We start from the raw sequence: 22,813 nt of genomic DNA, 5'->3' as shown, positions 1-22,813 counted from the left end.
TCTTTTTAAAATTATCCTCAACTACTATACAGCGTTCTGAATTTGTAACCACACACAATCCTGAAAAATATTGAAATAGTAGAATACAAGTATGATCAATCAAATTTATGGTCTTTTATTATACTTGTGATTGTTATATGGTTATAACACTCATTACATTCACTGTGCTTTGTGGTAGTGAGTGAATGATGCCAATTGGCTTGAGTTAGGAACTTTCCAGAGAATGGCGATTGGTACTAATGTGCACTATTATGCTGTGCTGGTGTATATATTCCTTTAAATACAATAGTTCTCGGAAACAGATTGCTTATCCAGCTTTGACGATCAACTGAATACAGCTAGTATCATCCTAAGATGCTATATATTTTTTTTTTACATAAATCTCTCTTTAAAGCGCCCTGGTTTTTCAACAGCAGCTGTGTGGTCAACCTGATTAAAATGAGCCACTTAATTACTTTTACCAAATTAAATCTTTGGCTTGTGACACGTTCTTGTTTATTTTTGTTAAATTTTGTACAAGCAAATAAGAGATGACAGAAATAACCCTTTTGAAAAAGTTAGCTTAAAGTATTATTAAAAGTAGACAGTAGAGAATAATGATGTGTGGCGCAATCAGAATCATCTGCCTCTGGAAGATTTAAAAGTTCAATGGTTTAATCCAGATTACTGAATGCAACCATTTTCGCGAAGGCACTTGACTAGCTCCCTGTCTTGTAAAAGCCGGCCAGGCTGACTGGTCCTCTGTTCATTTTTCTTTGTATGTTTTTTCTATCAGCAACTTTATATCTGATTAATTATTTTATTAATGAAGGATGTCTTTTTTGTTGAAATCGATGGTGAGTGGGCAGGTGAAGAATTTAGGACTTGGAGGTGGAGATGAAGAAAAGAAAGATGAAGGAGGTTCTTCAGACCCTGCAGCTGCGGCAGGCATGACTAGAGAAGAATATGAAGAATATCAAAAGCAGGTGGTGGAAGAAAAGTAAGTTTCACAAAGAATATAAATATGATACAAATTATTAGCATTTTACTCATGTCCAAGAAACAAACAGCATCAATCCACACAAAATAATGGCCTTTGCAACATAATATATAATTTACAATGCAGTTTTGAACCTAAATTTTAGCACTTCTATTTGCTAGATTGTTGATGGAAAACAAAATTCTAGATTATTACTTATTTAATGAGCATTATTGATATTAGTATGTGGTGATGTAAAACAATTAAAAAAATCTCTTCCTATGCATTTTTATAGACTTCTGCGAGTAATTCGTTTTTACAGTTTGGAACAACTGTACATTAGCTGACTTCTATTTAACCTCGTATAAAATCTCCAACAAAACAACATAAATTCCTAAAAGGTTGAAAACATATTCTAGTACCTGTCAGGCAAGGTTTGTTTCTGAGCTCGAGTTTCCCTAGCCCGCCAAACCTTTGTGTTGGTGGTGCTTGGTTGTGTTACAAAACAAGAGTTGATCACATTTTTTAAAAAGGTATTGAAGGCATAACATATTCAAATATATTCCGTAAGAGCAACTGAGTAGGCACATTTATTTCTTTATTTTACAGCTTTGAAAGTTTAGGGAAATATCATTTTTTGCAGGTGGGGGAAAGAAGGAAAGTACTATCTCAGCGTTAAAAACTGGTTTAAAATGCCTGGGTTTATTAGACATAAAAGAACTTAAGTCCTCTTGTGTTCATTTTGTTCACCTGGACTTCTGAAGCAAACATTGTGTACAAACAAAGAGCAAGTATTACGAAATTATCAAGCTTCACACGCATGTATAATACTATTAACCTTTTGTAGTTCCCTCACTGTGTTGCCAAGTTTATTAATGCAATATTGCATTTGGTAGGGTCCATACATTGGATTATGTAGAATTATATTGAATCAACAGGCCATCTGGCCTAACTGGTGTATGCTGGTGTTTAAGCTTGCTCCCACTCTAAATATCTCTTCATACCCTGCCCCCATATCCTTCTATTATCTTCTCCTTCATATATGCATCAAGACTATCCTTAAATGCATCAAAGCCATTTTCTTCAACCACTCCATGTAGTAGACAATTCCACCACTCTCAGTGTAAATACATTTCTCTTAAAATCTTTTTTGATCTATTTGTGGCTATCTTATGGCCCCTTGTTCTGGACTCACCCATTAGTGGCAAAAGTTTCTCCTTGTCCAACCTAATCAACTCCTACATTATTTTAAAAACATTTATCAGGTCTCCTCTTAGTCTTCACTTTTCCAGAGAAAAAAGTCCCAGCCTGCTCAATCTTTCTTGATAGTAGCATCCTCTCAATTCTCAACAACAATGGCCCTGAAATCCCAGTCCTCTGCTTCCCGTGGGCACTCGACAGAAAATGGTAAAAAAAGATGAACACATACCTTTTCCTGCTGTACTCACCAGCGATCCCGGTCCTGAGGCCTCCTCTCCCTGCGCATTGGAGTGCGTGCATGTTCGGGTCGTCCATATGCTGAAGCTGGAATCACATGGCACTGGCAGCCAATCCAGGTACAGTATTTTCTCATTCATAATAATGGGAACTCACTAAGTAGGAGTTCTCATTACTGTATTATGATTGAGAAACACCCCCCCCCCCCCCGCAACACCCAAACACAAATTAAAAAATAGAAAAAATACATCATATATTTAAGATTAATTTAAATGAAAGTTAATAAATGTCTTCGAAAAATGATATTTTTCCGATTAAAAAAAAAAGTTTTTTAATTATGGTTTAAAATAAACTTACCTTAGTGGGCAAGGTTTTTAACATTAAAATGTATTTTTTACATTTATTTTATTATTGTTTTTGTATGTTTTAAAACTCTTACGCTGGTAAAAAAAAAATAGGCTATGGTGCCTGCTTTTACTAGGCGCAAGAGTTTTCAGGACATTCGCTGGGCAAGATATGGGTAAATACCTGGCTGTGGGCATGTGGTGGATTGGAAAAGTCGATTTTTGGCGCATGTGCATTGCGCACCGAAAACCGCCTTTGGTAATGCCTTCCCGGGTCCGTACACATTCCGAACGGACCCGGGGAGGCCTGAATTTCTGCCCCATAAACTTTACATAGCGTTTTTAAACTTAGTAAAAGGTCCCAAGGCACACAGGTGATTTATGTATTTGTATTCCCCTACCCTCTACCCCATTTAGTTTCTTATCTTCCAAGGAATAAGTAGCCTCCATATTCCTCCTACCAAAATGAATCACTTCACACTTTGATCTATTGAATTCATTTTGCCATTCATCTATCCACTCTATGAGCCTGTTTGTCTCTTTGTATTTTAGTGCTAGCTTCCACATTATTAGATATACCACTCATTTAATATCATCTGCAAATTTCAAAACCGCATCTCCAATTTCTGACTCTGAATTATTTATTATATGGTGATCAACAGTGGTCCCAGCATAGATTCCTGTAGGACACCACATCACACCTTCTGCCACTCGGGAAACTTCCCTCTGTTTTATGTTCCGTAGCCATCTTTCAATCTATTCTGCTATCTGGCCTTTGATTCTCCACACCCTGACCTTTGTCATGAGCCTTTCATGTGGTACCTTATTGAAGGCCTTCTGAAAGTCCATATATATTACATCCACTACATTGTCATGGACTATTATTTCTGTTATTTCTTCACAGAATTCAATTAGGTTGGTTAAAGATCCATGAAGACTATTTTCTATTATATTCTCCATCTCTAGATGTATTAAAAAAAATCTCATAATACTCTTGTGAAGCACCTTGGGACGTTTCACTACATTAAAGGTGCCTGTTGCCCAAAACTCACTGTAGGTTCGTAGACAGCTTACGTAGTAGGTACTTAGTCAGTACAGTTGAAACAATTTGGTAGGACTTCGAGTATCGAAAAAAAGTCATCGACAAACGTTATGTTTCAGCTAAGCAAACTTTATTTCCCAAAGTAGAATTAAAGTTCAAACGATTTCCCATAGTAGAAATAAAGTACAAACAATGTCTAAAATATCACGTAAATCTCACTACTTGTGCTCATATTACCCATTAATAGAGGTGATCAGTCTCTGCCACTGGTGTCCTGCTTTCAAGCCCCTTCTTAAAGGTCCAATTTCTCTCATGTCCTGCTTTGAGCCGCTGGCCTAAGGTTCCTGCTTCTCGAGTGTTGCTCCTAGGTTCTCACTGCCTTGGTGGGGTTTCCCATCTTGGTTTATACTATTCTAGTTACAATCTGTCCCATTTCCTTGATTACATTTTGTCTGTACCCTGCTGATTAGTATATTCTAGTTACTGACGATGCTAAGGAAGCATAATTTCAATTGGTAATTCATTTTATGTTCAAGGCACCTTAGCCTTACTCTCGGGGGTTTTTCCATTTTATGTTGCCATAGCCTGCATATTTCTACAGTGCTATATAAATACAAGTTATTATCTGACTACAGAAAGTAGACTTAGCCACTTTATATTTGTTATCTGCTGCATTTTTAATGCAATGGTTAGAATATGTGAAGGCCTCCTAATGTCAAAGTATTATTTCACTTTTTTTTAGTAGGTAGATGATACATCACACCAATTCTACAAACACAAGCACTGGGGTATTATTTATTATAATAAGTCTTACTGAAAGTATCATATTATTCAACAGACCACTTATAGTTGATATAGAGATGCCTTAATGTTTCCTGATTTAAAAAAAAATCCATATCCCAACAATTTGCAGGAGGCATATGAGAATTTAATCATTATATTGGCTTGAACTATCTGTTTATTTAAATTGCCATGACTCAAAATCTGATTGAATATTTCAAATCCAAACTGTAGCTTATTTAATTTTAGGTTATAATTTTTCACTACACAGAGTATCACATCAACAATATTGCTTTACCATTAGCTGTTTCACTGGATCTGAATAATGTTCTTCATTTCTTCATGGGCTGCATATAATTAATAATAATAAGTCAACATATTTTATGTCAACACAAACTAATGGTAAATTGGATAATTCAAGAACACAACCAAAGGTTAAAGTTGACTGTCTTTCAGCCTGTCTCTAACTTGGCAAAAGAGCATGCTTGAAGTTTTTTGTCATTATTCAGATACATCGAGCTACAAAGCATTCAATTCCTTAGATTTTGAGAATTCAAAAAAAATTCTGTAATTGGGCTGTTGTCAAACTTCCTTTCTCTTTACTTTCTAACTGTGCTTCGATAAACATTGATAAGCAATGTGGTGCTAGATTATCCTCTATTAACATCAATTGTGTATACCCAAAACTGGTACACTTTTCAACCAGTTGGCTTTTAGCTTTTCATTCAGATGTAATAAAGCATAATAATAGGGGTTTTTTCAACCACTGTTGGAGATTGCCACATCCATAATTGTAGTCTGTTCTTGAAAACCACCCTCGAATTGCTTTTGATATATAGATGGATGTCTGTATTTCCATCAGAAACAGAGCAGTGGAGCAAATAGTCAAGAGAATACATTGCAGACACAAAACTATGAACTTCTTACTTTAAAAATGTAATTCATTACTTTCTGTTTTTAATAAAGATTACTTACAGATTTTAGTAAAGAAAACATAGTATGTGCAGAAAAGAAGTAAAATACTACAGAAGCTGGGAATCTGAAATAAAAACAGAAAATGCTGGAAATACTCAGCAGGTCAGGCAGCATCTGTGGAGAGAGAAACAAAACTAATGTTTCACATTGTTGACCTTTACTGTGCATATCTTTATTTAAAGTCATCCCAATTTATTTCTAAATTCAAGTAAGAATTTGACATCTTACTTCAAAAATGATATTAAAAATTATTACTTATGTGCTTGCACTGTACACATGTAGGAGCCTGCTGCCACCACAATTTGAATATTTCAAACACGTGTATTTCATCTTCTTGGGAAACCAAACATTGTTTCTGATTGACTAAAATTATTTAAGATTAACCCAAAAATCCACCAAGAAAAGAAAGACTTGCAATTATATAGTGCCTTTCATGACCTTCGGACATCCCAAAGCGATTTATAGCCAATTAAGTACTTTTGAAGCGTAGTCACTGTTGTAATGCAGGAAACAGCAGCGGATGTTTTTTTAAACTGATATTGATTGAGAGCAACATTCCTGCTATGCGGCTGTGCAACTTTCTGCCGGTCCTGCACAGTCTGAGACTGGCTTTTTCAATGTTAAATTTTGCACATGTGTGAAACTGTGAATGGGCTGCGCAGCCCCTTAAAGGGGCCACGCACCCACAAAAGAAATTAGGGGAATATCGATTGAGGGATAAATATTCTGAGTGATTACTTGCATGCGCACCTTTATGGGGAGCAGAGCCTAAGCACTGTCCTGCCCCACTGGAGCCACACATGTGCACCTGACATTTCGGCTATGCGTGCATACTGGAGGTTTCAACTGTGCATGCGCCTAGCTGCAGGACTGTGGCCTGTGGCCTCGACGATAATTCCTCTCTGTGGAGAAGGACAGGAGATTGGAGAAGAGTGAGGATCGGTAGGGGGAGAGGAGAGCCGAAGGATCGGAGGGTTGGGGAAGTGGACAGAGGACAGGCGATTGGAGATGGGGAGTGAAGGTCAGGAATTCAGGTGGAGAGATGGTCAGGAACTGGGGCGGAGAGAAGAGCATGGAGAGAACAGTGGGGATGGGGGAAGAAGTGATCCAGGTCTGTAGGGAGAAGTATAGAGAGCGAAAACATGATCCAGATGGAGGACAGATCATGTTCTTACCCCACCGCCGTATAGATCACGTTCTTCCAGCATCACCCCCCCCCCCATTTACACCGTGCCATGTTCTCCCGCTCCTCCCCCATGGACCTGGATCACGCTCTTGACCATGGCAGTGAGTTGATTTCTCGATAAGCTCAGCGTGTATGCGGCAAGTGACATAATTGGACTCGATGAAACCCGGAAGTCACAACACTATCACTATTCACTTTGTACCCAATAAAGTTAACATTCCATGGCCTACACACACTGCCCCATCAATCACCACAGCGCTCACCCAGTGTTTAATTTCACGGAGCAATTAGCGACAATGTGGGTACTTCAGGTTCTCAGTTGCAGCCGTTTAACTCCCATGGGGTTTTTCCAGTCTTCCCCGGGGGTAGGACCATGGATTCATCGCCAGGCTGATTTTGCTCCCAGACGTCCTCACCAGCCTCCTTCTCCTCCTCGTGGTCTGTCTCTTCCGCCTCAAATCCTTCCTGAGGTGGACCGGCAGCCCCATCTGGCAATTGTTGTCCTCTCCTTTATAGCCAGGTTATGTAACATGCAGCACACCACAACAAACTCAGCGACCTGGTCAGGGTGGTATTGTAGGCTGCCTCCAGAGTGCTCCAGGCATCTGAAGTGCTGCTTGAGCACTCCAATTGTCTTTTCGACGATATTGCATGTAGCTATGTGGCTTTTGTTGCAACGCTTCTCTGCTTCCGTCAAGGGATTACGCACGGGGGTCATGAGCCAGCTGGCAAGGCCTTGTCCTTTAACTCCAACATCCAACCATGACCTTAACATAAGAACATAAGAGATAGGAGCAGGAGTAGGCCATACGGCCCCTCGAGCGGGCTCCACCGTTCATCATCATCATCATCATCATAGGCAGTCCCTTGAAATGAGGATGACTTGCTTCAACGTCAAAAAGGGATGAGTTCACAGGTGTCTCAATGAAGGACCTAATATTCCAGATCCCGAACTACATCTTGAAAGGTGGAAGATGCCTGTGCGTGGATTTTTTAATGTGTGATGGCCATTGCACACCAACCACCACACAGGCTTGACAGAGCTAGGTCTTGATCCAGTGGCAAGGATTACCCAAGACGACTGGAGACTTGTTCTGCTATACAAGCCTAGTGCGCACACATATCGCAGTGTGGGCTCGCCCATGCTGCCCCTGGGCCCTCGCCTCTTCTGGCCCCGAACTCGCGCCTCTCCCGGGTCCTGATCACATCCCTCTACATTCTCTCACCACTCCTTCGTCCTGACCTCGCCGGTCCTGCTGTACCTGCCCTTGCATTCAATAAGATCATGGCTGATCTGATCATGGACTCAGCTCCATTTCCCTGCCCGCTCCCCATAAACCCTTATCCCCTTATCGTTTAAGAAACTGTCGATTTCTGTCTTAAATTTATTCAACGTCCCAGCTTCCACAGCTCTCTGAGGCAGCGAATTCCACAGATTTACAACCCTCAGAGAAGAAATTTCTCCTCATCTCTGTTTTAAATGGGCGCCCCTTATTCTAAGATCATGCCTTCTAGTTCTAGTCTCCCCCATCAGTGAAAACATCCTCTCTGCATCCACCTTGTCAAGCCCTCTCATAATCTTATACGTTTCGATAAGATCACCTCTCATTCTTCTGAATTCCAATGAGTAGAGGCCCAACCTACTCATTGATAAATCAACCCCCTCATCTCCGGAATCAACTGAGTGAACCTTCTCTGAACTACCTCCAAAGCAAGTATATCCTTTTGTAAATATGGAAACCAAAACTGCATGCAGTATTCCAGGTGTGGCCTCACCAAAACCTTGTATAGCTGTAGCAAGACTTCCCTGCTTTTATACTCCATCGCCTTTGCAATAAAGGCCAAGATTCCATTGGCCTTCCCAATCACGTGCTGTACCTGCATACTATCCTTTTGTGTTTCATGCACAAGTACCCCCAGGTCCCGCTGTACTGCAGCACTTTGCAATCTTTCTCCATTTAATAACTTGCTCTTTGATTTTTTTCTGCCAAAGTGCATGACCTCACACTTTCCAACATTATACTCCATCTGCCAAAAATTTTGCCCACTCACTTAGCCTGTCTATGTTCTTTTGCATATTTTTTGTGTGCTCCTCACACATTGCTTTTCCTCCCATCTTTGTATCATCAGCAAACTTGGCTACGTTACACACAGTCCCTTCTTCTAAGTCATTAATATAAATTGTAAATAGTTGGGGTCCCAGCACTGATCCCTGCAGCACCCCACTAGTTACTGATTGCCAACCAGAGAATGAACCATTTATCCCAACTCTCTGTTTTCTGTTAGTTAGCCAATCCTCTATCCATGCTAATATATTCCCCCAATTCCGTGAACTTTTATCTTGTACAGTAACCTTTTTTGTGGCACCTTGTCAAATCCAAATACCCAACATCCACTGGTTCCCCTTTATCCACCCTGTTTGTTACATCCTCAAAGAATTCCAGAAAATTTGTCAAACATGACATCCCCGTCATAAATCCGTGCTGATTCTGTCTGACCGAATTTTGTTTTTCCAAATGTCCTGCTACTGCTTCTTTAATAATGGATTCCAACATTTTCACAACTACAGATGTTAGGCTAACTGGTCTATAGTTTCCTGCTTTTTATCTGCCTCCTTTTTTAAATAGGGGCGTTACCTTTGCAGTTTTCCAATCTGCTCATACCTCTCCAGAATCCAGGGAATTTTGGTAAATTACAACCATTGCATCCACAATCCCTGCTGCTACTTCTCTTAAAACCCTACGATACAAGGTCCATCAGGTCCAGGGGATTTTTCTGCCTTTAGTCTCATTATCTTACTGAGTACCACCTCCTTAGTGATTGTGATTGTGATTCCTCCCCCTATTGCCTCTTGACTATCCACTGTTGGAATATTGTTAGTGTCGTCTACCGTAAAGACTGATACAAAATATTTGTCAAGAGTTTCTGCCATCTCCATATTCCCCATTACTAATTCCCCGGGCTCTTCCTCTAAGGGATCATTTACTTTAGCCACTCTTTTCCTTTTTATATACCTGTGGAAACTTTTGCTATCTGTTTTTGTATTTCGTGCTAGTTTACTTTCATAGTCTATTTTCCCTTTCTTAATCATTTTTTTAGTCATTCTTTGCTGGCTTTTAAAAGCTTCCCAGTCTTCTGTACTCCCACAAGTTTTGGTCACTTTGTATGCCCTTGTTTTTAATTGGATACCATCCTTTATTTCTTTAGCCACGGATAGTTATCTTTTCTCTTGCACCCTTTCTTCCTCACTGGAATATATTTTCCTTGAGAGTTGTGAAATATCTCCTTAAATGTACACCACTGTTTATTAACCGTCCTACACTTTAATCTATTTTCCCAGTCCACTTTACCCAGCTCTGCCCTCATTCCTTCATAGTCTCCTTTATTTAATCTTAGTACGCTGGTTAGAGATCCAACTTTCTCCTCCTCCATCTGAATTTGAAATTCAATCATGCTATGATCACTCATTCCGAGGGGATCCTTTACTAGGAGATTGTTTATTAATCCTGTCTCATTACACAGGACCAGATCTAAGATAGCCTGTTGCTGGTTGGTTCCGTTACATATTGCTCAAGGAACCCGTCTCTTATGCACTCTATGAACTCCTCCTCAAGGCTACCCTGACCAATTTCATTTATCCAATCAATCTGGAGGTTAAAATCACCCATGATTATTGCTGTTCCCTTTTTACAAGCCCGAACTATTTCCTGGCTTATGCTCCGACCAACAGAGTTGCTACTGTTAGGGGGCCTATAGACTAATCCCACCAGTGACTTTTTCCCCTTATTATTCCTTATCTCCACCTAAACTGTTTCAACATCCTGATCATTTGAGCCAATAGTTTCTCACTATTGCAGCGATTCCATCCTTTATCAATAGAGCTACCTCACCTCCTTTTCCTTTCTGTCTGTCCTTCCAGATTGTCAAATTCCCCTGAATATTTATTTCCCAGTCCTGGTCACCTTGCAACCACGTCTCTGTAATGGCTATCAGATCATACCCATTTGTCTCAATTTGTGCCGTCAACTTATCTATTTTGTTACAAATGCTACGTGCATTTAGACAAAGTGCCTTTAAATTTGTTTTATTACCCTTTTTTCCTGCTTGTTTCCTCTCTCCTTCAAACTCACTTGCTTTATTTTTGCTTTCTAATTCCAGCTTTACTCCCCTCCCTACTGAATCTATTTTCAGGTTCCCATGCCCCTGCCAAGCTAGTTTAAACCCTCCCCAACAGCACTAGCAAACCTCCCCATGAGGATATTGGTCCCAGCTCTGTTGAGGTGCAACCCGTCCAGCTTGTACAGGTCCCACCTCCCCCAGAAGCGGTCCCAATGCCTCAGAAAACTAAAGCTCTCCCGCCTGCACCATCTCTCCAGCCATGTATTCATCTGCTCTATCCTCCTATTTCTGTACTCGCTAGCCCGTGGCACTGGGAGTAATTCGGAGATTACTACCTATTGAGGTCCTGCTTTTTAATCTCTCTCCTCGCTCACTAAACTCTGCCTGCAGGACATCATCCCTCTTCTTACCTATGTCATTGGTACCAATGTGGACCACGACCTCTGGCCCCAGAATGCCCTGCAGCCGCTCAGGGACATCCTTGACCCTGGCACCAGGGAGGCAACATACCATCCTAGAGTCTCGTCTGTGGCCGCAGAAACGCCTGTCTGCTACCCTGACTATGGAATCCACTACCACTATAGGTCTTCCATTCTTTTTCCTCCCCCCCCACCCCCCCCAGTGCAGCTGAGCCACCCATGGTGCGGTGGACTTGGCTCTGGCTGCGCTCCCCAGAGCCACCATTGTCCTCACCGGTACTCAGAACAGAGTATCGGTTGGAGAGCGAGATTGACTCAAGGGACTCCTGCACTACCTGCCTAGTCCTCCTCTTCCATCCAGTGGTCACCCAAACCCTATCTGCCTGCATACTCTTAAGTTGTGGGGTGACCACCTCTAGAAACATGCTACCCACATTGCTCTCAGTCGCACGGATGCACCGTAGTGACTCCAGCTGCCGCTCAAGCTCCAAAACACAAAGCTCAAGTTGGTGCACCTGGAGACACCTCCTGCACACATGGTCACCCCAGCTGCGCGAAGCATCCAGCATTTCCCACATGCCACAGGATGCGCAATCCATGGGACTGAGCTGCCCTGCCATCCCTCTAGTTACACTTGCAACTCTCAAGTAGAACTAAACTCTAAACCTTCGCTCAGCACACCCAGCTGCTACTTAGCAAACAGCCGATTTAATTAACTGGCTCTCCTTAGATAATAAAGATCACATATATTTACTTGCAGTTCCTACTTACAACAATGCCAAAGGTTTCCTACAGAAAAGAAAAATACTCACCAATCCACCAGCCAATCACTTCCTGCTTGGCTGTGACGTCACATTTCATTTTCGATTTTGATTTGGTTTACTTTTTGTACCTGTAGCAGCTGGCTCCTCCCGATTCTCCGTGCCTTTTTATCTGGGCCTTGATCCTTTCGCTCCTTAGTGCTTCTCCCGCCTCTCGCGCCCGTTTATCTGGGCCTTGATCCTCCCGCTCCTTGAGGCTGACTGCCAAACAGGTCAGAGACAGCGTTCTCACGCAAGATGTGCGAATCATGGATGCTGCCTGGAGATTTAGCATTAACTGCCATGATAATTTGGTTGTGGTCGACAACGAGCTGCACATTCAGGGAGTGGAATCCCTTTTGGTTACGAAACACCTCGGTGTTCTGTAAAGGTGCTTTCATGGCGATGTGTATGCAGTCTATTGTTCCCTGCTCCTTGGGGAAGTTTGCTATTCTTGAGAAACCCAAAGCCCTCCCAGTCTGTGACTCCCTGGTCATAGGGAAGCTTATAAAGTCCATACTGCGAGCGTAACGGGCTTCAATCATCTGTTGAATGGAGCAGTGTGTGGCGTACTGAGAGATACCACAGATGTCGCCAGCTGAATCCTGAAAGGAACCAAATGCATAGAAGGGTAGTGCCGCATTAACCTTTACCTCAACGGGCAGTGCGGTCCTGATGGTGCTGGTAGGCTGCAGATCCCCCTTGATGAGCTGGCATATCTCATCGATGACCTCCTTTCAGAAGCTCAGCCTCCTAAGGCATGTGTTATCAGACAAGTTGAGGTAAGATTGCTTTTCCCTGTAAGTTCATTGGCTGTACGTTCTCCTCCGCATCCGCATTAGTCTGCCACCTCTTTGATTGCCCCTTCACTAAACCCTTCACTTAACTCAACCTTAGATGCCAGCATTTGAGCATTTACAAGTAATGGTAGAGAAGCTACAGGCCCCATCACTATATCACTATTATCACTATCACTGTTGATATAAATGCCCTTTCTACTAAAATAAATAAAAATATAAATATATGCATAAATGTGAGTGGATCTATCAGTAAAAGACCCTTAAATAATTCACAAATTATAAGCCCCTTGTTTATGCAGATTTCCTCCGACATTCAAAATGGTGTCCGTAGTGCCACTGTTCTGTGAGGAAGGCCAGGTAAAAGCAGCTTTTCTCCAGCAATGTTCTGGGCGAGCGATTAGCCCAGTGATGTGTGGGCAATGTGCTGAAAGTTGTGCTGGGGGATGTGTGGGCAATCACCTCAGTGATCATCTCAGCGATGTGAGCCGAAAGTTGGGCCAGCAATTTTCTGGCGATGTTCTGGCCCAACATTCCACTTTTGAGGCAAAATGGACGATAGCCTGCCTTTTTGAGCAATATATGGGCACTAGCCCAGCGATCACAAGTGGAAAGTCTAGCCCAAGATGTAACCCTGTGCATTAGCCCAGCCACTCGATGATGTAATTCTCAGCGCATACTAAAAATCTACAGTTCTGCTAATGATGTAACTTGCAATGACATCACCCTTGCCAATTCTCGTTGAATGAAATGTACCTCACTAAATCAACCTTGCAGCTCAAATTATGTAAAATAGTCACTGCTGTGGACTTCACTCAGCAAATCAGGCTGCATTTACAGAAAGAGAAACAGGGTTAACGATTCACGTTCTGATGAAAGGTCATCGACCTGAAATGTTAACTCTGCTTCTGTCTCCACAAATGCTGCCTGACTTGCTGAGCATTTGCAACATTTTATGTTCGATTGGGAGGGGGTCGACAGGGCAGGCCGTATGTATACAAGTGAGAGTAAGCTTGCTTTTCTTGATGACCATATTAACAAGTAGATGCCACTGTCATGGCTGCACTGGAGCAGCCTGCCTGTGACAATGATTGGACCAAATTACACATTCCAGAGACTTTGAACTACTCTCCAGCAGGCAGGATCAAATTACACATACCAGAAAAACTGTTGGGTGTGTCTTGTCTTCCAAGGGGACCAATCAGAAATCTGGTCCAATCCATTTGTGGTGCAAATAACCACAGTCATAAATATCGGACATATTTTACACCCACTTTATAGGGTAGATGACAGATGGCAGCTCTGATGGTGCAGCACTCCTCAGTAGTGTACTGAAGTTTCGGCCTAGATTTTCTGCTCAAGTCTCTGGAATGGGTCCTAAACCTTCTGATTCAGCCGCGAGAGTGCTATCACTGAGCCATGGCTAACACCAATGGAGATAATCCCTTTTAAGTACTGGGGTGCACCTACACAAGACATCGCCACTGACTCCTTAAATGTTCATGGGGTCAGGGGAAGGTCTCTTTATTTCAATACAAATAGAGGAAACCTGTGCTACTAGGGGTGCATCAAGAACACCCACCACAGATATTAATGTCGGAATTTTGAGGTGGATTGTGGACAGAGGCCCTCTGAGGCAGTTGCGAAACCCAGGAGGCCAGGTTTCCTGCAGTCCCTGCCGACTTTAATGGCAGCGCCTGATTTGCATGTGAGGCCTGGGATTCCCACCTGCAGTCGGTCGGAACATCGATGGGGAGCGGGGAGAGAAGAGAGGATTGGGGCCAGCCATCGGTGGATTGTGGCTGGCCTCACCATCATCTGTGAGGTTGGTGGCGGGAAGAGAGAGGCAAGGCCACATCATGGGGATTGGAGGCCTGAGGAAATCTCCGATCGTGGGGGATGGGTTAGGTCAGGCCCCTGGATGCTTGAGGTAGGTATACCTCTTGGATGCAGCAGTCCGCACCTCGGTTTAACTGCCAGGTTTCATGTCCATAGGCAGTTAAACACAAAATGGAGATAAAAAAGAAGGCTTCAAGCCTCATTACTATATTTAAATTAAGGTAACGCCCCCTGGCAGCGGGCTGGCTGCCCGTCCCTGTCCCGCCTCTGGCGGGCTGGAGATGGGATCAGGTCAGATATCCAATATTTAATATTTTAGCTGCACCCATGCTCCAAACCCACCCATTTTTTTAGAGGAAAATTTCATTCTAGGCCTTTGTAAGGGCGCCACAATGAACAAATTTAAAGGAAATAAAAAATTAGCATCTCTTTGGGTGTCAAGACAACAATTCCAGTCTGGCACCACAGCCATTGATTGTCAGGAAAGTACGTCTGGTCATGCCAGGTCCCACTGAAGACCAGGGCATGGGATCTCTGAGATTTGAAATCCTCAAACAGGCCCTGCCCAATGTCTATGGTTTCCACCTATGCCACAGTACCAAAACGACTCTTGTCAAAGTCACAAATTATATCCTATGTGACTGCGACAAAGGTAAGCTATCCCTCCTCACCCTTCTCGACCCATCTGCAGCCTTTGACATGGTTGACCACTCTATCCTTCTCCAACACCTCTCCATCATCAACCAAGTGGGTGGGACTGGACTTGCCTGGTTCCTTATCTATCTAATCATAGCTGGAGGATCACCTGCAATGGCTTCTCCTCCCACTCCAGCACCGTTACCTCTGGTGTCCCCCAAGGATCTATCCTTGGCTCCCTTCTATTTCTGATCTACATGCTGCCCCTCGGCGACATCATCCGAAAACACTGCGTCAGTTTCCACATGTAGGCTGACCATACCCAGCTCTACCTGACCACTTCTCTCGACCACTCCGCTGTCTTAAATTGTCAGACTGCTTGTCCGACATCTAGTACTGAATGAGCAGAAATTTCCTTCAACTAAATATTGGGAAGACCGAAACCATTGTCTTCAGTCCCCGCCACAAAGTCCGTTCCCTAGCCACCGACTCCATCCCGCTCCCTGTCAACCGTCTGAGGCTGAACCAGACTGTTCACAACTTTGGTGACCTATTTAACCCCTAAGATGAGCATCTGACACATATCCGCTCCATCACTAAGACTATCTATTTCCACCTCCGCCCCACCTCAGCTCATCCACTGCTGACACCCTCATCCATGCCTTTGTTACCTCTAGACTTAACTGTTCCAACGCACTCCTGGCTGGCCTCTCATGTTCTACCCTGCGAAAACTTGAGGTCATCCAAAACTCGGCTGCCTGTGTCCTAACTTGCACCAAGTCCCGTGCACCCTTCCCTATCTCTCTAATCTCCTCTAGCCCCACAATCCTCCGAAATATCTGCGCTCCTCTAATTCTGACCTCTTGAGCATCCCAATTTTAATCACTCCACCATCGGTGCCGTGACTTCAGCTGCCAAGGTCCTTAGTTCTGGAATTCCCTCCCCAAACCTCTCCACCTCTCTACCTCTCTTTCACCCTTTAAGGCGCTCTTTGTCCTAGCTTTTGGTCATATGCCCTAATATCTCATTACGTGGCTTGGTGTCAAATTTTGTTTTATAACGCTCCTGCGAAGCACCTTGAGACACTTTACTACATTAAAGGCGTTTTTATAAATACAAGTTGTTTTTGATGTTGCGACAATGGCTATGTTTAGGTCAGTTGGAGGCCCTGCCCCCAGCAGGTTATTCTGGATGTTTAAATCCATGGCTGGGATTCAGTTATGCCGGCTCCTGGACTAGTTTACCGCCACCACAGCAGACCCTGCCACAATTATGGTGTGAATGCACCAGTAAGACCAGGGATTTCCAGGGATGATATCTTGCTTTATAAGTGTTATATACTTCAGTGCTATAATTAACTATATGTGAATGAGTTGGCATACTTGTATGACTGTAACAAGAGAACAGAGATAATACCTTAGATATGGTCCTTACGGCTAAGGGGATCAAGGGGTATGGAGAGAAAGCAGGAAAGGGGTACTGAGGGAATGATCACCCATGATCTTATTGAATGGCCTACTCCTGCACCTATTTTCTATGTTTCTATGTTTAATTAAATATGATTTTGCTCTAAATGTGATATGCCAAATTCACGAGTGGGCCTATGGCTATAGAATCCCAATTCTAATTTACCCCACGAAATTACCTAGACATATTCTGCAGTCTCTACTCCTCTAATATTATCCTTTAGTGATCAGTAATTGAGGCACTGGGTGGCTTATTGGATTAATATATCTTCAGGACTTGCACTTGAAGCTAACCTTGAATGATGGGCTAAAAGTTTCTGATGATTGTCGAGGGGTTTCAGTTACATGAACCGAGTTTCTGGTGGGTGTGGGTCCACTACATAGAACCACCAGTAATTTAACACAAATATGAGTGTTTCACTCAGAAATGCAGTAAAGATGGATATTATAGGAAAAGGAAATGATTTTTTAAAAAAATCACATTAGTGCAATAGTGAGTGAAGATGCTGTTGGATCGGAGTAAAGTCAACTAATATGTTACTACTTATCTTAGAATAACTCCATGAGGCCTAGTGCTTGAACTGCTGTCACCTTAGTCTCTTTATTGTAACCCAGAGTGAGGCAGCAATGTGGTGACTAGCCTTTTATACAGCTGCTGCCTGGGCCTCCCACAGTTGCACCCTCTAGTATAGTATGTACAGAGTATACATATATGACAACATTCCCCACCCCTCAAAGTCTTTGATGCGAGTTAGTTACAGGTTGAGGCAATCCGGAACTCTGCGCTCCCTGGTTGATCGTCTGAGTGTCACTTCTGGCATGGGTGAGTTGGTCCGGCCACTGCTGTCTTGCAGTGCTGTTGGTCCGACTGGACTGTTGGAGATGGTGGGATCAACCTCATGGTTAGCAGTTAGGTCTGTTGTCGATTGGGTGTGTGTAGGTGGATCGCTGAAGGCAAGGTCCTCTCCCGGTAGTTCCTGGTTACCTGTAAATCGCAATTTGGTCTGGTCTAAATGCTTTCTGCACGTTTGTCCATTAAGCAGTTTGACAAAAAACACTCTCTTCCCCTCCTTGGCTAAAACAATGCCAGCGACCTATTTGGGGCCATGACCATGATTCAGCACAAATACCGGGTCGTTTACATTGATATCACGTGATACAGCCACGTGATCATGGTACATGTTTTGCCGATAACGCCTGGTTTCCACCTGATCGTTGAGGTTAGGGTGGATGAAGGAGAGCTTGGTTTTGAGTGCATGTTTCATCAGTAACTCCGCAGGGGGGACCCCGGTAAGCGAGTGGGGTCGTGTCCTGTAATTGATTAGCACTCGGGATAGGCGGGTTTGTAAGGAGCCTTCCGTGACGCATTTCAAGCTCTGCTTTATGGTTTGGACTGCCCGCTCCGCTTGGCCATTGGATGCGGGCTTGAACGGGGCAGACCCGACATGCTTGATGCCATTACGAGTCATGAATTCATTGAATTCCGAACTGGTGAAACACCGACCATTGTCGCGAACCAGAATGTTGGGCAAGCCATGGGTGGCGAACATGGCCCTGAGGCTTTCAATGGTGGCGGTGGAAGTGCTGGATGCTATTATTGCACTGTCGATCCACTTAGAGTAGGAGTCCACTACAATGAAGAACATTTTTCCTAGAAAGGGGCGCGCATAATCTACATGGATCCTGGACCATGATTTTGAGGGCCAGGACCACAGACTAAATGGAGCCTCCCTGGGGGCATTGCTCAATTGTGAACAAGTGTTACACTGGCGCACGCACGACTCCAAGTCCGAGTCAATGCCAGGCCATCAGACGTGGGACCTGGTGATAGCCTTCATCATGACCATGACTGGGTGGGCACTGTGTAGGTCGCTTATGAAGGTTGCCCTGCTTTTTTTTGGCAGGACGACGTGGTTGCCCCATAAGAGGCAATCCGATTAGATGGACATTTCATCTTTACGACGGTGAAACGGCTTTATCTCGTCTCGCATTTCTCTTGGCACCGCTGACCAGCCCCCATTGAGGATGCAACTTTTTACAAGAGATAACATGGGGTCCTGGTTGGTCTAGGTCCTGATCTGGCGGGCCGTTACGGGTGACCCTTTGCTTTCAAAGACGTCCATAACCAGGCACAGGTCTGTGGGCTGCGTCATTCCCACTCCGATGGTGGGCAATGGTAGCCGGCTGAGGGCATCGGCGCAGTTCTCAGTGCTTGACCTGTGGTGGATCATATAATCGTAAGCCAACGGTGTTAGTGCCCATCTTTGGATTTGCGTTGAAACATTGGTGTTTATGCCTTTGCTTTCCGAAAACTGTGAGATTAGGGGCTTGTGGTCGGTTTCTAACTCGAACCTGAGTCCGAACAAATACTGGTGCATTTTTTTTACCCCATAGACACAGGCCAAAGCTTCCTTCTCGACCATAGGCTCTTTCGGACTTGGATAGACTTCTAGACGCACATGAAATCGGTTGGAGTTTGCTTGCTGTAAAACACACCCGACACCGTACGACAACGCGTCACATGCTAAAAGTAGACGTTTGCTTGGGTCATACAATACAAGCAACTTTTTTCTGGCCTTTTTGAAGGCGGCCTCTTGATTTTGACCCCAAACCCAGTCATCTCCCTTGCGGAGCAACTTGTGCAATTGTTCGAGCAAGGTGCTCAACTCTGGAAGAAAGTTACCGAAATAGTTGAGGAGTCCCAGGAATGAACGCAGCTCCGTTACATTTCGTGGTCTGGGTGCATTCTTGATGGCTTCTGCCTTCGAGTCCATGCCATCTGCCGCAATCTTCCTCCCCAGGAATTCTACCTCTGGCGCCAGGAAGACATACTTGAATTGTTTCAAACGGAGTTCAACTCTGTTTAGTCGACTTAAAACCTCTTGCAGGTTGTGCAAGTGTTCGGTGATGTCGCGACCAGTGATTCGGATGTCATCCTGAAATACAACGGTGTGTGGAACCGATTTCAACAGACTCTCCATGTTCCTTTGGAAGATGGCTGCAGCCGAGCGGATCCTGAACGGGCACCTGTGATACAAAAACAGTCCCTTGTGTGTGTTAATGCACTTTAATTTTTTCGACGACTCAGCCAGCTCCTGGGTCATGTAAGCGGAGGTTAGATCCAGCTTGGTGAATGCCTTTCCCCCTGCTAATGTGGCATAGAGATCATTGGCTTTGGGTAGCAGGTACTGGTCCTGTAATGAAACTCGGTTGATCGTTATCTTGTAGTCGCCGCAGATTCTGACCGTACCATTGCTCTTAATACCGGAACAATCGGGCTGGCCCACTCGTTGAATTCGACTGGTGATATGAGTCCCTCGCGTTGAAGTCTGTCCAATTTGATCTCCACTTTCTCCCTCATTATGTAAGGGACCGCTCGAGCCTTGTGATGAACAGGACGTGCCTTGGGGACCAAGTGGATCTGCACTTTGGCACCTGTGAAGTTGCCGATGCCTGGTTCAAATAATAGGGATGGGAACTTGCTCAGCACTTGAGCAGAGAAAGAATCGTCCACTGAAGATCGTGCTCTGACATCTTCCCAGTTCCACCGAATCTTTGCCATCCAGCTTCTGCCAAGCAGCATTGGCCCGTCGTCTGGTACAACCTTTTTTTTAACCCCCCACCGATCTTATGTAATTTTTTTAAATCTCTGTCTCCCATGCCAGCTGGTAATTATTCTGCCATTCGCACCCTATCTAGACTAACCTTTTTCTAACTTCTGCCATTACCGTCTCAAGTCGGCCCATCATCCCTTTTGTCTCTCTAATCTCTCTTGTTTTCCACCCTATCACAGACCTTCCCTTTTGTTCTCTTCTCCCTCCCCCTTTCAGTGCTCCTTAAGAACCCGTTCATTTTGAACATTCACCAGTTCTGACGAAGGGTCATCGACCTGGAACGTTAACTCTGTTTTTCTCCCCACAGATGCTGCCTTACTCACTGTGATTTCCAGCATTTTCTGTTTTTATTTCAGATTCCAGCATCTGCAGTATTTTGCTTTTATGTTGAAATAGGAGGTTATTCACTTTGGTAGGATAAGTGGAAAACAAGAATATTTTTTAAATGATGAGAAACTATTAAATGTTGGTGTTCAGAGAGATTTAGGTGACCTCGTACAGGAAACAGAGGGGCCAAAATTCCCTATCGCCCCGGTTTGGGGCGGTAACCTCTCCAGGGCCGGACATTCTGCGCCTGCCACAGAAGTCCCACCCCAGAAGCGAAATTCTTGTTACCGCCCCTCACAGGAAGTGGAGCACAATGTCACCACTTCCTTTTGGGGCAGGATCGGGGGCGCTACCCAGGTGCATCGCAGAGTGCTACATGGCCTTTCCGCATAGCACTGACGTGTTTCAGTGCCCCTCCCCTTCCGTTAAAGGGGAGGGACGCTGCGAGCTCTGCAGGCCACCAGGGCTAATGGGCGCCGTGTCCGCAGCCCGACACTGAAACAGAGTGCTGGGTTACACAATTGTGGCCCAGACCCCGCAAAAGGAGTGGACAATGGCCCGACCAGTAAGGGGGGGGTAAAGAAAAAGAGATGGCAGCACGCGGCGTGGCACAGCGCACCTTCCCTTTAAGTTTCACCCCACGATGGGTGTCCGACGGTTCGAAACCCATGAGACTGGTACAGGCATCGCCCGCGGTGGCTTCACGGGTTGCTGGCCAATTTCCCCCCGGGTGGAAAGGGGCCACTGCGGGCCAGAAAGGGGTCGCCGCGCCCAGGAAGCTAGCAGCGGGGCATGGCGCTAATGCATTCGCGCCTCTGTTAACTCCTGTGCAATTTTGCAGGAGCCGGTAAGGACCCCCCACCCCGGGTGCAAAAACACTTTTGCACGCTATTAACACCCCCAGAGGTACTAACAGGAGGCACACAACAAAGGAATTTCGGCCCCAGAGAGTTAGCATGCAGGTACAGCAAGCAAATAGGAAGGGAAATGGCATGCTGGCCTTTATTGTAAGGAGGTTGGAGTACAAGAGTAAGGAAGGCTTGCTGCAATTATACAGGGCTTTGGTGGGACACCTAGAGTACTGTGCACAGTTTTAGTCTCCTCATCTGAGGAAGGATAAACTTGCCATAGAGGCAGTGCAATGAAAATTCACTAGATTGATTCCCAGGATGAGGGGGTTGTCCTATGAGGAGAGGTTGAGCAGATTGGGCCTACATTTTCTGGAGTTTAAAAGAATGAGAGGTGAGTTCATTAAAACATGTAAGATTCTGATGGGGTTTTCAGGGTAGATACTGAGGTTGTTTCCCCCGGCTGGAGAGTCTAGAACTAGAGAGCATAGTCTCAGGATAAGCGGTCAACCATTTAAGACTGAGATGAGGAGGAATTTCTTCACTCAGAGTAGTGAATCTTTGGAATTCTTTATCCCAAAGGGGTGTGGATGCTGAATTATTGAGTATATTCAAAGCTGAGATAGATAGATTTTTAGACTCTACGGGAATCAAGGGATATGGAGATCGAGCAGGAAAATGGAGTTGAGGTTGAAGATCAGCCCTCCAAAACAGATATACCGTTTTGGGAACTGTTGGGGGAGATGACTCATCAGGGGAAGGCAGCAGCAGCCAAGTTCATGGCACCATGGGTGGCTCTGCTGCACAGGAGGGCTGGAAAAAGAGTGGGAGAGCTGTAGTGATAGGATTCTATTGTAAGGGAATAGATAGATGTTTCTGCGGCCGCAACTGAGACTCCAGGATGGTATGTTGCCTCTCTGGTGCAAGGGTCAAAGATGTCTCTGAGCTGCTGCAAGGCATTCTGGAGGGGGAGGGTGAACAGCCAGCTGTCGTGGTGCATATAGGTACCAACGATATAGGTAAAAAGTAGGATGAGGTCCTGCAAGCTGAATTTAGGGAGCTAGGAGTTAAATTAAAAAGTAGGGCCTCAAAAGTAGTAGTCTCAGGATTGCTACCAGTGCCACATGCTAGTCAGAGTAGGAATGTAACTAGTAGAGTGACCAAGGGAGAACCAGTGGATGTGGTGTATTTGGACTTTCAAAAGACTTTTGACAAGATCCCACACA

The 22,813-nt window shown here is 44.3% G+C and overlaps 1 protein-coding gene across 1 annotated transcript in view; it reads left to right on the top strand.

Annotated features, from left to right (window-relative positions):
• The first annotated feature begins 812 nt into the window (after window positions 1–812).
• cplx4a (complexin 4a) overlaps window positions 813–22,813 on the top strand; it is a 100,679-nt gene continuing 78,678 nt past the window's right edge. The window contains exon 1 of the mRNA XM_070862319.1: window positions 813–979. Coding sequence (XP_070718420.1) covers window positions 813–979 — 167 coding nt within the window. The remainder of the gene's footprint in view (window positions 980–22,813) is intronic.

The sequence above is a fragment of the Pristiophorus japonicus genome, chromosome 2 (genome assembly GCF_044704955.1).
Source record: "Pristiophorus japonicus isolate sPriJap1 chromosome 2, sPriJap1.hap1, whole genome shotgun sequence".
NCBI lineage: Eukaryota > Metazoa > Chordata > Chondrichthyes > Pristiophoridae > Pristiophorus > Pristiophorus japonicus.
The sequence above is the reverse complement of the archived record's forward strand: the minus strand, read 5'-3'. Positions and strand labels throughout refer to the sequence as shown.